The sequence below is a fragment of the Oncorhynchus nerka genome, linkage group LG20 (genome assembly GCF_034236695.1).
Source record: "Oncorhynchus nerka isolate Pitt River linkage group LG20, Oner_Uvic_2.0, whole genome shotgun sequence".
NCBI lineage: Eukaryota > Metazoa > Chordata > Actinopteri > Salmoniformes > Salmonidae > Oncorhynchus > Oncorhynchus nerka.
This window is the reverse complement of record NC_088415.1, coordinates 56,707,421-56,723,663: the sequence shown is the minus strand read 5'-3', so window position 1 is coordinate 56,723,663 and position 16,243 is coordinate 56,707,421. Positions and strand designations below refer to the sequence as shown.

The following is a 16,243-nucleotide window of genomic DNA, read 5'->3' as shown; positions in this document are numbered from 1 at the left end:
TTCTTGGTCACTGCCAGTGGTGGTAGGTTCCGTTTAAGATTAGGGAGATTTTTCAAAAAATAATTATCAGCACGGCCTTATTTCTATTACAGAATTTTGGATGACTCATTCATATTCCATTCAGCCAGCTCAATGTAACATCCATAGGTTTATGCTACTACATGACACTCACATTTTCTCTATACCTATCATGAGGTTGCTACAACCTAGCCTACAATTGAAAGTTTATAACGTAGGTGCACAGGTCGAGAGACAAATTGGAGTAATCAAGGTGACAGACAGTGACACATTCAGTACCGCCTTGCACACTCTTGCCTGCATCTAGCTGATTTGGGGTGTAATCATTATTTTCGGAACTGGGACCCGGAGATAAAATGGGGAGGACAGTGTTTTTTCAATGTTAGGGTTTAGTCCAGGAGATGGTCATGCAATTTGTAATCGATTAAACTTCAACATTGCCCGATGCTGCCCCTCATCCCTGATTCTTTGCTGGAGAACAATATGTCTCAATTAAATGATCTATAGCTATACTATACAGTGCATTCGGAAAGTATTCAGACCCCTTGACTTTTTCCATATTTTGTGACGTTACAGCCTTATTCTAAAATAGATTAAATCGTCCCCCCCCCCTCATCAATCTACACACAATACCCCATAATGACAAAGACAAAACAGGTTTTTAGAAATTTTTGCAAAAAACCCCCCAGAAATCACATATACATAAGTATATATAGACCTTTTACTCAGTACTTTGTTGAAGCACCTTTGGCAGCAATTACAGCCTCAAGTCTTCTTAGGTATGATGCTACAAGCTTGGCGCACCTGTATTTAGGGAGTTTCTCCCCTCCTCTGCAGATTATCTTAATTAAGCTCTGTCAGGTTGGATGGGGAGCATCACTGCACAGCTATTTTCAGGTCTCGCCAGCGATGTTCGATTGAGTGGCCCAGACTCAAGGACATTTAGAGACTTGTCCCAAAGCCACTCCTATGTTCTCTTTTTGTGTGCTTAGGGTCGTTGTCCTATTTGAAGGTCCAATCGGAGGTCCTGAGTGCTCTGGAGCAGGTTTTCATCAAGGATCTCTCTGTACTTTACTCCGTTAATCCTTTCCTTGATACTGACTAGTCTCCCAGTGCCTGCCGCTGAAAAACATCCTCACAGCATGATGTTGCCACCACCATGCTTCACTGTAGGGATGGTGCCAGGTTTCCTCCAGATGTTCCTCCAGATGTGACGCTTGTCATTCAGGCCAAATAGTTCAATCTTGGTTTCATCAGATCAGAGAATCTTGTTTCTCCTGGTCTGAGAAACAAGAACTCTGGAGCTCTGTCAGATTGACAATCGGGTTCTTGGTCACCCCCTGAGCGGCCAGCTCTAGGAAGAGTCTCGGTGGTTCCAAACTTCTTCCATTTAAGAATAATGGAGAGCACTATGTTCTTGGGAACCTTCAATGCTGCAGAAATGTTTTTGTACCCTTCCCCAGATCTGTGCCTGACACAATCCTGTCTCTGAGCTCTACGGACAATTCCTTCAACCCCATGGCTTGGTTTTTGTTCTGACATGCACTGTCAACTGTGGGACCTTATATAGGTGTGTGCCTGTCTAAATAATGTCCAATCAATTTATCAAAGGTGCGTCCCAACTAGAGCTCTGGAAATGCAAATGCGCTACGCTAAATGCTAATAGTATTAGTTAAAACTCAAAAGTTCATTAAAATACACATGCAGGGTATCAAATTAAAGCTACACTCGTTGTGAATCCAGGCAACAAGTCCGATTTTTAAAATGCTTTTCGGCGACAGCATGAGAAGCTATTATCTGATAGCATGCACCAATACACTACAACAGAAAAGCACAGCAGGGGACGTAAACAAAATAATTAGCATTTCGGCGTTACACAAACCGCACAATAAAATAGAAAACAGTCATTACCTTTCACCATCTTCTTTGTTGGCACTCCTAGATGTCCCATAAACACTATTGGGTCTTTATTTCGATTAAATCGGGCCATATAAAGCCAAGATATCGTTATATGTAGACTGTGTGATAAACGAAAAAAAACAGCGATTTCACAACGTAACGTCATTTTTTTAAATTCAAAAAGTAGACGATAAACTTTCACAAAACACTTCGAAATACATTTGTAATGCTACTTTAGGTATTAGTAAACGTTAATAAGCGATAAAAATCATCCGTAGGCGATGTAAATATCATTAGCCGTCGTCTTGGAAAAAATTTCAGGAGAGAGCTCTTCCGGAATGATCTGGGCGGAGACCGGAGGTAAGCGGTGCCCCTCTTTCGGTTCAACCAAGAATCAAAGATGATTAAATTCACAAGACTCTAGACAACATGGGGATGCTGTGGGAGTTGAATGCTCGGTCTTATCTAATTCGGCTCACTGTTAACAATTGCTGGAAGTGGCGCAAGGATATTTATTTCCATTTTCTGTGATCAGGTTTTCCTGCGCTTTCCGATGTAACGCACGTTATGTAATAGCCACAGTCGTGATTTAACCAGTTTTAAAAACGTCCGAGGGTTTCCTATCCACACATTCTAACCATATGAACGTACTATATTCCTGGCATGAGTAGCAGGGCGCTGAAATGTTGCGCGATTTTTAACAAAATGTTCAAAAAAGTAGAGGGTCGACTGAAGAGGTTAACTGACTTGCCTAGTTAAATAAAGGTCTCTCACACACACACACACACACACACACACACACACACACACACACACACACACACACACACACACACACACACACACACACACTGAACAAAAAGTTAATTTGTTGGCATTTACGTATGTCCCCATTACCAGTAAAACATAATCAGAACCTATTTCTTTCACTTGCTGTGCTGTTTCAGTGTTCATTTGTTCAGTCCTTTCATTCTCAACCAGGATTTCTCATACTATGGAACGTCGTGTGTGTCTTTGCGTGTCAAATAATATTATTGCATCTGAGCTCCTAGAGTGTGTGGCTCTCCTTTATTTTTTTACTAGTTCCACTCCGCTATCCAGCACCTCGCCTAAATATGTGTGTGTTTATTTCGCCTCTAAATAAGCTTGTTGACCAATCAGGACCTGAATATGACTGCACGTCACATAATAATTTAAAGCATTCATACATTTTTTATGTAGTTATTACACATTGATTACACTATCACTCGTGTTTCATATGTCTCAACGATTCATCGATACGTATGCTATGATGCTGGTAAAGTTTTGTCTTGGGCACCTACAGTGCTGGTCATAAAAAAGCTAGCTAGCTCATGGATGCAAACAATGTTCTTCCCCAAAAACATAGCAAAACGACAATCTGTTTCAGTTAGCTAGCTTACTATATAGCTAGGTGTAATCTAAAATAACCCTAATTTATAAGACAGTTCTTATTTGATTAATGGTGGTCGGACCCATTTATGTGATGCTAGCCACAATAAGGATTTGCCACAATAGTGGACTTTGCCATTGGCCTTCAAAATAAAAGTATGTCATTGACAGTGATGCAAATTAATGCAAATAGTAGAATTATGCCATAATTGAATAGATCATGCTAATCAAGGTTGGAATGTTGTTCTATAAAATCAACAAAAGACAATAATTTGTTAATTTGACAAAATCTGTTGAACATTTAAACAACACAATGTAACTCCAAGTCAATCACACTTCTGTGAAAATCAAACTGTCCACTTTGGAAGCAACACTGATTGACAATAAATTGCACATGCTGTTGTGTAAATGGGATGGACAACAGGTGGAAATTATAGGCAATTAGGAAGACACTCCCAATAAAGGAGTGGTTCTGCAGGTGGTAACCACAGACCACTTCTCAGTTCCTATGCTTCCTGGCTGATGTTTTGGTCACTTTTGAATGGTGGCGGTGCTTTCACTTTAGTGGTAGCATGAGACGGAGTCTACAACCCACACAAGTGGCTCAGGTAGTGCAGCTCATCCAGGATGGAACATCAATGTGAGCTGTGGCAAGAAGGTTTGCTGTGTCTGTCAGCGTAGTGTCCAGAGCATGGAGGCGCTACCAGGAGACAGGCCAGTACATCAGGAGACATGGAGGAGGCCGTAGGACCGCTACCTCCGCCTATGTGCAAGGAGGAGCAGGAGGAGCACTGCCAGAGCCCTGCAAAATGACCTCCAGCATGCCACAAATGTGCATGTGTCTGCTCAAACGGTCAGAAACAGACTCCATGAGGGTGGTATGAGGGCCCAACATCCACAGGTAGGGGTTGTGCTTACAGCCCAACACCGTGCAGGACATTTGGCATTTGCCAGAGAACACCAAGTTTGGCAAATTCGCCACTGGCGCCCTGTGCTCTTCACAGATGAAAGCAGGTTCACACTGAGCACGTGACAGACGTGACAGAGTCTGGAGATGCCGTGGAGAACGTTTTGCTGCCTGCAACATCCTCCAGCATGACCGGTTTGGCGGTGGGTCAATCATGGTGTGGAGTGGCATTTCTTTGGGGGGCCGCACAGCCCTCCATGTGCTCGCCAGAGGTAGCCTGACTGCCATTAGGTACCGAGATGAGATCCTCAGACCCTTTGTGAGACCATATGCTGGTGCGGTTGGCCGTGGGTTCCTCCTAATGCAAGACAATGCTAGACCTCATGTGGCTGGAGTGTGTCAGCAGTTCCTTCAAGAGGAAGGCATTGATGCTATGGACTGGCACGCCCATTTCCCAGACCTGAAACCAATTGAGCACATCTGGGAAATCATGTCTCGCTCCATCCACCAACGCCACGTTGCACCACAGACTGTCCAGGAGTTGGCGGATGCTTTAGTCCAGGTCTGGGAGGAGATCCCTCAGGAGACCATCCGCCACCTCATCAGGAACATGCCCAGGCGTTGTAGGGAGGTCATACAGGCACGTGGAGGCCACACACACTACTGAGCCTCATTTTGACTTGTTTTAAGGACATTACATCAAAGTTGAATCAGCCTGTAGTGTGGTTTTCCACTTTCATTTTGAGTGTCACTCCAAATCCAGACCTCCATGGGTTGATACATTTCCATTGATAATTGTTGTGTGATTTTGTTGTCAGCACATTCAACTATGTAAAGAGAAAAGTATTTAATAAGAATATTTCATTCATTCAGATCTAGGATGTGTTATTTTAGTGTTCCCTTTATTTTTTTGAGCAGTGTACTTTAGAATTGCATTGGGGGCATACTTATTTCACTGTACAGCCTTACCTATGGATTGTGGATCAATGACATGGGGTATCAGTCTACTCAGTGACACCCAGAGAGCATTAGCTTCATAGCTCTTATTGTGGGACTCTGAAACAACTGTGAATTGAGCCACATTTATTGTCAACCTATGTGTATTGAACACTATTCCTGAGGAAAAACAATACTGCGTGCATGTTTTGGAGTCATACAACTCTGAGGAGGACGTTGGGAAAAAATATCTTGGGTATTGAGAAGACTGATTTCATTGATCCCCAATCCTTAGGTAAAGCTGTACAGTGCAATATAAATGTCAATACACACAATAGGCTGACTGGGGAGGTGATTTCAAAACAGTCACAGTCCCGCAATATGAGCTACAATGCTAATATTTGCGTAAACTCTTCACAATTGTGTTCTGTGGGTGTCACCCAGTAGACTGTTACCCCATTTCATTGCTTCACATTCCAACCTTGTTGAACATTATCTAGTCTAAATATGGCATGATTACACCAATTGTAACCTTCTGCATCGCTTTCAACGAGATACTTTTATTTTGAAGGCAAACTGCAAATTCCACTATTGTGCCTAATCCTTATTGTGGCTAGCTTCACAACACATAACCCGGTCCGGTCACACATCAATAGCCAGATGAAGCTAGCTGGCTGCTTATAATGTTAGCTTTGGGCAACAGGGTTAAGTAGCTGGCTAGCTATTTATATTCACGAACTGAAGTTCAATTTCAATAGGTGAACAACAAGTGGCAACCTAGCTAATAATTACTCACAAGGATTCCTAAATCATTGCTAAGAATAATGAAAATGACTGCAGTTTCTCCTGGTCATTGTTTTCAGGCTGGTTGTATTGGTGCTAGCTAGGTATCAAGCTAAAGCTAGCTACCCCAGAAGTTGTGGTCGAACAAATAATGCTTTATTACCAACGCGGTGTTGTAAACACATCATTCGAGGCCGTTGTTTGCTTGTTTGCACACTTGTTTGTACAGTTTTGACAGTGTTACTGATAGTTGTGGTGGTGCTTGGCTTGCACGTGCAAATTCAGTACCGGTGCTCGACCAGTTGGCGAAAGCCAACATCACCCACGACAGAGAACGGTTGATTGTCAAGGGCGATTAATTACATTATCTTGGTGTTAATGGATTTCACCTTTAAGTTGTCTTGCTGAAATGTTCTTAGTCTTTCAAATGACTGCTCGACTTGTTGGCTGCTCGATCCACACAGCAGACATTGTACATGTACCTACATTATATAGGAATGCACGTCAGCTTTGACATCGGTTTTGCACATCAGCGTTAAACTAGACATCGGGTCAATACCGATGTTGGCATTTTTAGCTAATATCGTCTGATTCCGATATGTTCACCGATATGTCGTGCATCCCTAGCTGTAACGCAACAAAATGTGGAAAACATCAAGAGGTCTGAATACTTTCCCGAATGCGCTGTATATTGCTTCTGGGCTAAGATGTAACATTAGCAATGTCTTTCAAAAGGAGACAACTCACAAATGTGGAAATTCTGGAGATTTTTGTCAATCCTGACAACGAGTCTGAGTATGAAAATGAGGAATCGGATTCTGACAGTGACACTGATGAGCTGCTTGCCAACTTTGTGGCCATTTGAGAACCCTGAATCTGAGGATCCCTTGCCCACCGACGAAGTCCAAGGTCCCTCTGAAGATGCTGGTGGTGACGGTGGCAGACAGTGGGTGAAGTACGAGAGGGTCTGCGGTAGCTGGAAGTCCGGCAGCCATTTCACCCTTCCTGCCTATGCTGTTGGCTTTGATGTGTCCCAGTCTGGAGTGCAAAGCCCCTTGCCATCTCCCTCTGAGGCAGAGTGCTTCAAACTTTTTCTGACAGAGGAGCTGGTGGGAGACATAGTGGAGTGGACCAATCGCTATGCTTTTGGCGCTACAGGAGAAGAGAGAGCCAGGAGTGAGGGAGAAGCTTGCTAAATGAGTGATGACCACAATTAGTGAAATGTTTACCTTCCTGGTGACAGTCCTTCTCATGGGAATAGTGAAGAAGAACTCACTAAGAGAATACTAGAGAAATAAGAAATGTTCTCATCAGGCTGACATCAGCATTTGGTCAGGTCTTTGTGCCATAAAAGGACCTATGCATTGACGAGTCCCTGATGTTATGGAAGGGTAGACTGGCGCTCCGTCAATACATTCCCTCCAAAAGGTTTGGGGTCAAGTTCTTTGTTTTGTGCAAACGTTTTATGTGTTACTCATGGTGTATTCCTTGTGTTATTATATACAGTGTGTATTTATATATACATCTGTTTTTCTCTCTGCATTGTTGTGAGGTAAGCATTTCACTGTCAGTCTACACCTGTTGTTTATGAAGCATGTGACAAATAGAATTTGATTTGTGAAGACAGGATTTGTCCAGGACATTATAATCCACCACTGACATCCAACATTATGAGGGGTTTGTTGTGTCTGGGTCCATGGGGATGACCATGCTGGCTCTTCATCTCGGGAATGGCCACACTTTGTATGTGGAACATTGGGGCAGTAGTCACACACTTTTCCAGCATCTTCTCTCAAACAGCATGTGGATGCCGACATTTGGAAGATGCAGAGAGGGGAAGGTGGAGTTCAAGGAGAATATCAAAATCGCCTCAAGATGAATACGTGATATTCAATATCAGTAAGTTAGAAAATATTAGCACTTTATATACTTACATTCAATTTGGATAAGTACACAAAACAAATCACAAGGCTAGATAAATGTATTATGAAAACAAGCAACACTCAAACGTGATGGAGAGTAAACGTGGAGAATCAATATCGAAAAGGAAACACGACTCTTCCACAGATACAAACGATTTATGCGTTTCACCACTGGGACTGGTAAGTGTGGAAAGCGATCTGTTAAAGTCGATACATGACAAACTGGGCATACTTGAATTAGTCAGTAAGGATATAAAGGAGTTGAAGGCGAGCCTTGAAATGAGTGAGGAAAGAGCTGCGATAATGGAGAAAGAAACAAACAAGCTAAAGGGATAGTCAATTAGATAGAAACGGACGTTAATGAACTTAAAAAGGAGAACATCTTTCTGAGAGAAGCCTTACTAGACATACAGACTAGATCTATGAGAGAAAATCTAGTAGTTATGGGTATCAAAGAAAGAGAAGGAGATGTTCCCGAAAAAGTAGTGAAGGAATTCTTTCTTACTTACAGTGCTTCAAATCCCACTCGATGTTGTCGATAAAATCCAACTTGAACGTGTACACCATTTCGGACAAAGATATGAGCGTCCAGTCGTTGCCAAATTTACTTTCTTTAGGGATAAAGTAATGGTTAAAAGCCTGGGTAAAAGACTCGCTGGCACGAAAATAAGCATGAATGATCAGTTCCCGAGGGAGATTGCAGAATAGCGCAAAGTTATGTATCCAATCTTCCAGGAGAATATATTAAAAGGGAAACGTGTAGCTCTCGTAGTCGATAAACTGTATATTGACAACCAAATGTTCTGAGACACAAAGACTACTCCCTGGCTATTCTAAATAATACAACGTTCTCAGAGAGGAGTCGAATAGTGGAACACCCAATACTAGCCATGGTAGGGATTTTGTTAATATATATTTATTATTGAATCTTTATTTAACTAGGCAAGTCAGTTAAGAACAAATCCTTATTTACAATAACGGCCTACCGGGAACAGGGGGTTAACTGCCTTGTTCAGGGGCAGAAAGACAGATTTTACCTTGTCAGCTCGGGGATTTGATCCAGCAACCTTTCGGTTACTGGTCCAACGCTCTATCCACTCGGACTGTAATAATACAAAAAAATAGATAGAATTTTCAAATATAACTAATTGGAACACAAAAGTACGATTTGAACATGGTGGAAATAGAAACACAGCAAACAGAAGACATAGAAGGCACAGTATGTGGGGATGTACTGTGAGGGAAGGTGTGGCGTGTGTTTTTGGTGTTTGGATAAGTGTGGCGTTAAGTGAGTGAGAAAGGAAATGGTTGCATATCCCAGAACCAATGTGTGCCTGTGAACAGGGGTTGTGATGGAACGGTCCACAACCTTATACACTAGACACCCACCTGAACAACCCAGACACTAAAGAGAAGTCCCTATCTGTTTTATGGGCCTGCTGTAAGCCGCCTGTATGCAGCCATAATGCGTTCAGAGACCTACTAGAGCAGCACCGCCCCCTCAAGATTCTGAGCCTGCCTGGCAGGGTTGGTCCTACAAAGCCAGAGCCCCCTGATGGGAGAGAATAATATACAAGGAAATTCTCAAAGCTGCTAATGAGAACCTTGATGACCTTGTACCTCGCTGGTGGGGATTCCGGTGGGGTACACCCACCCAGGCAGTGGCAGTGTTGGCAACACTGGCTGCGGTAACCCACAGGGAAGGGGCCACACTCGGACAATCAGAAAGGGGGTATATTATTGTGGCCCTGGTGGCACAAAATAATCAAAGGTCTGACTGCACAAAGATGCTTGGGAAAATGGTCACAATGGAGGACCAGTGTGTGTATGTGTTTCAGGGGAACGGGGTGGATCTGATCTCCATCACCTAGGACTTGACAATGGTTAATGTGTACGTTCATACAGTGTGTTGCTAGCAGACAAAAGTTGTCCTCAATCTTCGCCAAGTAAGATGTCCAGCTCCAGTTACGTTGGGAAATAATGCTCAGTTTGTGTGGTTTCTGAAAGTACAGAATAAAGAGGAATTCGTAGTAATTATACCAAACAAAAATCATTTCAAAGATTTCACTTCATATAAGGAAATGCGTCAATTTAAATAAATTCATGAGGCTCTAATCTATGGATTTCACATGACTGTGCAGGGGCCAGCCATAGGTGGGCCTGGGAGGGCATAGACCTACCAACTTGGGGGAGCCACCCACTGGGGAGCCAGTCCCAGCCAATCAGAATGAGTTTTCCCCCAGAAAAGGGCTTTATTACAGACATAAATACTTCTCAGTTTCATTTAGCTGTCTGGGTGACTGGTCTCGACGATCCCATAAGTGGCTGGTGTGGTTACACGCTGTCTGTGGTTGTAAGGCCAGTTGGAAGTACTGCCAAATTCTCTAAAATTACTTTGAAGGCGGTTTATGGTAGAGAAATGAACATTGAATTCTCTGGCATCAGCTCTGGTGGACAATCCTGCAGTCAGCATGCCAATTGCACGCTCAATCAAAACTTGAGACATCAGTAGCATTATGTTGTGTGACAAAACTTCACATTTTAGATGACCATTTATTGTCATGCTGTTTAATCAGCTTCTTGATATGCCACACCTGTCAGGTGGATAGATTTCCTTGGCAAAGGAGAAATGCTCACTAACGGGAATGTAAACAAATTGTGCACAAAATTTGAGAGAAATAAGCTTTTTGTGCGTATGGAACATTTCTGGAATCTTTTATTTCAGCTCATGAAACAAGGGACCAACATTTGACATGTTGCGTTTATATTTAGTTCATTATAAGTTGTGGCATATGTTTATTATAAGCATATTTTCTCTATCAAATTCATGACTGAAATTTACTTTCCACAAACATGACCATGAACGAGGGCTATATTCTAGGAAGCAAAGGAACAGAAAACTAATCTCATTGGAAAGGTGTCTTGTCATCTCTTTAAAGGCCCAGTGCAGTCAAATACGTGATTTTCCTGTGTTGTATATATATTTCCACACTATGAGGTTGGAATAATAATAATGAAAATTATGATAATGCCCTTTTAGAGTAAGAGATGCTTCAAAAGACAGCCTGAAATTTTAACTTGTTTTGGTGGTATGGAGTTTTGGCGGGATGGAGTTTTGGCCTACTTGGTGAATTTGGCCTACTAGGCAGTAAACGAGTTAATAGACCAATAAGAGAGTTCCAAACCTCTCTGACAATACCAGCTAGATTTCAGTTTTCCCCTCCCCACTCAGACCACACACAGACAGTCCTAGTAAAATTATTGCTTGAGAAAATGCTCTTTTTGACCATTTTAATGGAAAACAATCATAGCAAGGTCCTTAATGGTTACCCAGAAATTATTTGATATTGAGATAAAAACAGCTGCATTGGACCTTTACAGTAATGTGTTATAGACAAAGTTAACATGCAAACAGGAAGACCACAGATGAGTTGCGTGAGCAAATCAGTTTTTTTTTATTCAATTTTTTTATATATATAATTCAGAACAGCAAGAGTCAATTATGGCAACAATAAAATGTGCATAAAACAAATCTGAAGACAAGAAGTAGTACATTATTCTGTAGCAACTATAAGCAAAAAAAAGTATGTTTTCACACATACTAAACAGTCAAGCATGTATGCCCCCGGCAGGGAAGAAAGACCTTGGTTTAAGCTGAGAGACAGTGAAATCTGCCCACGCAGCTCTGGTTGGTTTGGAGAAAGGGACACTTTGGTTCCATAGCACTTATACAGCGACCTCGAGTCAGAAATAGGGTGACCTTGACTGAAGACGGTTACATTCATTTGAAAGAGTATTTACCTATACATTTGGTATGGTGGGGAGCCTTCACCTGCTGAGTGCACAGTTGGCTGGTAGCATTAGCTGTGCCCTGTGAGTCCATGTTGACTTGAGTGATCTTACGGTGATTAGAGAATATTTCTGGGGTGGTTTTGTGTTAACGTTACATTTTATTCTTGAGAACTCAATGTAGTTTCTTGGTAAGAAATGTATATCACAAGTGCAAGTGTTCGATTACTTGTCTGAAGTCTTATTTCCCTTCTCCCCAAACATAATTTTGTAAGTTGAAAATATAAACTTTCCATATCTACTTATATAGATTGTTTACATTTGTGTTCTTTTTAACATGCAATGAAACTAAAATTTGAAATGGTTTTGTTTATATATCTTTTTAGTTATTGTACCGTAGGGCTAGGCATGAATGGCCTGTTCCAAGATTTGAAATATGGACAATATATGATATTTATTGTATATCATATACTACAAGGGGAGTGAGTGGGAGTGAATGTGGGGGTTACGCCCCTTGAGGATTTCCTGGCAAACTACTAGCCACTGACAAAAGCTTAAAAACGCATAGCTTTTTCTGAATGCATTGGCCTAGAAAATGACACCATTTTCTTTCTTTTTGCAAGCAAATTTGTTTAGCTGGTCTATCAGTTTTGATTTTTTATTTAAATTAACCTAAAAAAGTACTTATCATTATAGAATTTTTTATTCAAAATAATATCTCAATATGATAAATGTTTTTTTTTCTCTCTGTTCATTGACTATGTACAGAAGTGCAAAAAGTCAACCTTCGTCCCTTAGGTTAGAGTTCGTTCATCTGCAGCATTACCGACCTTCCCGATTCAGCAAAGTCCACTACCTCACCTCTACTCTCACCATTCACCAAACTCCAGAGACCCATCTATCTCACTGTTCATTTTGCGCTGACATTCAGGGCAATCTTAAGAAATATTAAAACAATATATATATATAGTTTTTAATGGATACAGTAGAAAATAACTTTTTGTTCCTTCTCTAAACATGGACAATCTAAATTTCGACACTATACACTACCGGTCAAAAGTTTTGGAACACCTACTCATTCAAGTGTTTTTTTATTTATTTATTTATTTTAAACTATTTTCTACACTGTAGAATAATAGTGAAGACATCAAACTATGAAATGACACATATGGAATCATGTAGTAACCAAAAAAGTGTTCAACAAATCAAAATATATTTTGTATTTGAGATTCTTCAAATAGCCACGCTTTGCCTTGATGACAGCTTTGCAGACTCTTGGCATTCTCTCAACCAGCTTCACCTGGAATGCTTTTCCAACAGTCTTAGAGGAGTTCCCACATATGCTGAGCACAATGTAGAAAATAATTAAAAGAAAACCCCTTGAATGAGTAGGTGTTCTAAAACATTTTACAGATAGCGTGTTTTCAAACAAGATCTCGACTTGTAGCTAGTTAAAACATTAGTTTTCAGCCAGAGTAGATGCCTCGGCAACACACCAACTGATGCCGTTCATTGTATCAATATCAAAAGGTCGTTGATCAACATGTTTGATCAACTTCTTCAGGCGTCCAGCTACAAGAATGATGTGAATACTTATTCTGACTCCACATATTATTATTAATCATTAGTATGGTTTGAAAATCCAAATCTCTAAATTTACAACGGCTATATAATAATGTTGTCAAGTAGAATATAATAAGGCAGAAATCTACAAACTAAATATTCAAATAGATTAAAATCCTTAAGTAATACATAACACATGAGTTCAATGAAATTTAAGAGTAAATTGTTACTTGAGAAAAAAAACTAAACCAAAACATTATAAGGTGTATGTATGTGTACGAACTATAATATATAATTGGTGTTCATTGCCTGTATGGTGATTGAAAGTACATTTGATTGGGATGGAACCCAGTCCTGTAATCTAAGGCTTCAATAGAAGTACATTACAATCAGTAAAGAGATCTTACACCTCAGTCAAAACAACAAAACGAAATCACAGAACATAATGGCGTGTGAAAACAAGGGTTTTTAAATGAAATCTCTGTTCCCCCAATTCTGTGTTGAGCCTTCCTTGAATTTGGCCATATACTCCGGTAACCCTTCGTGCATGAGCAGAACTGTGCTTCGGCATCCTGAATCAGTTCAAATCTGATCAAAAAAGTTAGATACTTTTTTCTTCTGTTTGATAAATTCACATCAAATTAGTTATTTGTTGTATTACCTCAATTGAAGTCAAATGTGTCTATTGAGAGGTAATAGTTCTGGGGGAGCACAAAAACACTCAACCAAGTGTATATCTTCTTATGACCTAATCAAACGTATCTTTTTTCAACGACACATGGTTTGACAGTGCTTCTTTCGAGACACACTTTTAGAGTCCCTCCACCTATAACGAAAAAATAAACTCAAAAACTTCATTTTTGATACAATACCAAAAGATCGTTTTTGAGTGGATTTTTCCTAAGGTTAGAGACAAGGAAATGAGACCTCCATGGAGAGCTAGTACGCCCCATATCACTTCAACAGGCATTAGAGTCTACTGACTTACAACTCTCCCAGTCACTATGAGCTCTGAGTCATAGATCTCCCCATCTGATAAATACAACAATAAAGCAAAAACAGAAAGGCAAAACAAAAACAAATTGATAAAAGGCACCTCTATTTTTTTTCATTGCAAGAGAGATCAAAGGCTGGAGAGGAACCCATTCCTAATTATCAACCAAAAATCAAATGGCACAATATATATATAAAGAAAATACACAATGGAGAAATGATGTAAAAAACTAAACTCGAGCCATAAAAACACATATCTTAGGTAAACAGAATAACACTGTTGAAATAACACTCTGGTTTGGGATGTATGGCCTCTACATTAGGTGGTTAAAGCTAGCATGGCTGTGCTTTCAAAGGTACACAGGTGTGTTTCTTACCCAGAACATTCATATGTCCCTGACCCTCATTTTATCATCTAGCTTCACTAGAAGCCTTTTTAAAAACAGAAAACTGTACATGCTAAAATGTGTTGTGCCTTTCTGATTTCAATTCAAATTCAAGGTGCACATTTGCAATGTTTTTTTTGTTGTAAACCATGAAAACAAATGTATTAATTTAAAAACAAAACAAATGAAAAATGCTGTCTTGGTCTACCGACGTACCAACACAGTATTCTGTACGTTAGACGCCACAACATCTCGCTCTCAGCCTCATGTGTGTGCAAAGAAATGTAAGAAAGAAATTGTGTTTGAACACACAGGTGTATTGTGAATGTATTCAGTGTCTGTCAGCATGGATAGACAGACACTCCTCTTCTCAGCTGGGTGATGCCTTGGAGGACAAGGAGGTGTGTGTGTGTGTGTGTATGTGTGTCGTGGTATCGACTGGGCACACCGATGTTGGCATGTGTGACAAGAACAGCATTACGGAGCGACTGAGAGATGACGACCGATTCTCCTCCTTTCCATTGCTTGACATTCTGAACATTATAGACATAAAGGCTGAACTCTTTAGGCTTGTACAGTGCCAACACACAGTCATTTGATCTGCAAAACAAGAGACAAGGAATGGACATTTTGTTTTTTAAGTTAGAAAAGTTATTTTCATTATGTAGCTCGTCTTCCAAGATCTGGATCTTATTTTTGTTCGCTGAAAGGTTGCTTAAATATGGCAATCTGCAGTTTAATCAATAACCTGGCGGCCACCCCGACACTGCTTTGGTAAAAGCTGAAAGATGGGTCTGGAGAAATAGAACCAATCTCAAATTCATAGACAGAGCACTGGATGTAAGGACTGACGATCCATCATATCAAAATGGTTTATGTTATTACCATCAAGGACCACTTTGGAAACAAGTGTTTAAATATATACTTTCAAGTGCTATCGTCTGGAAATACAGTGTACATCTTGCTGTGTAATGTTTTTACCCAAACAAATCAAAATTCAATGTTTTCATTTGCATTGTTTACCAATATTGGATGAAAACACGCTTATAATTTGGATTCTGATGGGTACAAGAGTTAAACTAAGCTCATGAGGCATCTATAAGTAATATTCTTCAAGAATCAATGGGTATATATTCATTTCAATGTCCAAAAATGTATGCCGATTGCCCCTTTAAATGTATAAAAATAAAACAAACACACTAGCTGCACAGTTAAACATAATGTAGCGAAACCGAGATGAATAGAAACTCACTGTTCTTGACTCGAACTACATTTGAGTCAGATACTTGTGACTACTCAGATGATCGGCAGAAATGATTGGAATCTGGGGGTGGGGACAGAGCAGAGAAATCAAACACAGCAGACATCTTACACATCAGACATCCACTAGCCCCACTACCACACATCAGCAGGTTTAACCACATTTCTGAGTTCATTACCGAAAAGGAGGTGAAGATAAGACAAAATGTGGTTGCAATGTTGCATAGATAAAACAAAGCATTTTATAGGATCACTGAAACCTGCTAATCAACGGCCAAGCATCATTTTTGGAATGTTTGGCAAGAGGAGGGTGGAGGAAGGGGGTGGAAGGAAGAAAAGAAAATGTCAGTCGCTAGTGAGGTGTCTCCTCATGCAAA

The 16,243-nt window shown here is 40.5% G+C and overlaps 1 protein-coding gene across 13 annotated transcripts in view; it reads right to left on the bottom strand.

Moving 5' to 3' along the window:
- Nucleotides 1-11,306: 11,306 nt before the first annotated feature.
- The window catches only part of LOC115102843 (muscleblind-like splicing regulator 1), a 104,199-nt gene continuing 99,262 nt past the window's right edge, over nucleotides 11,307-16,243 (bottom strand). For all 13 annotated transcript variants that reach the window (XM_029623217.2, XM_065005641.1, XM_029623209.2 and 10 more), the window contains 2 exons: nucleotides 15,859-15,930; nucleotides 11,307-15,206 (listed from right to left, as the gene is read on the bottom strand). In XM_029623217.2, the coding sequence (XP_029479077.1) occupies nucleotides 15,874-15,930 (57 nt within the window). In that variant the 3' untranslated portion in view covers nucleotides 11,307-15,206; nucleotides 15,859-15,873. The remainder of the gene's footprint in view (nucleotides 15,207-15,858; nucleotides 15,931-16,243) is intronic.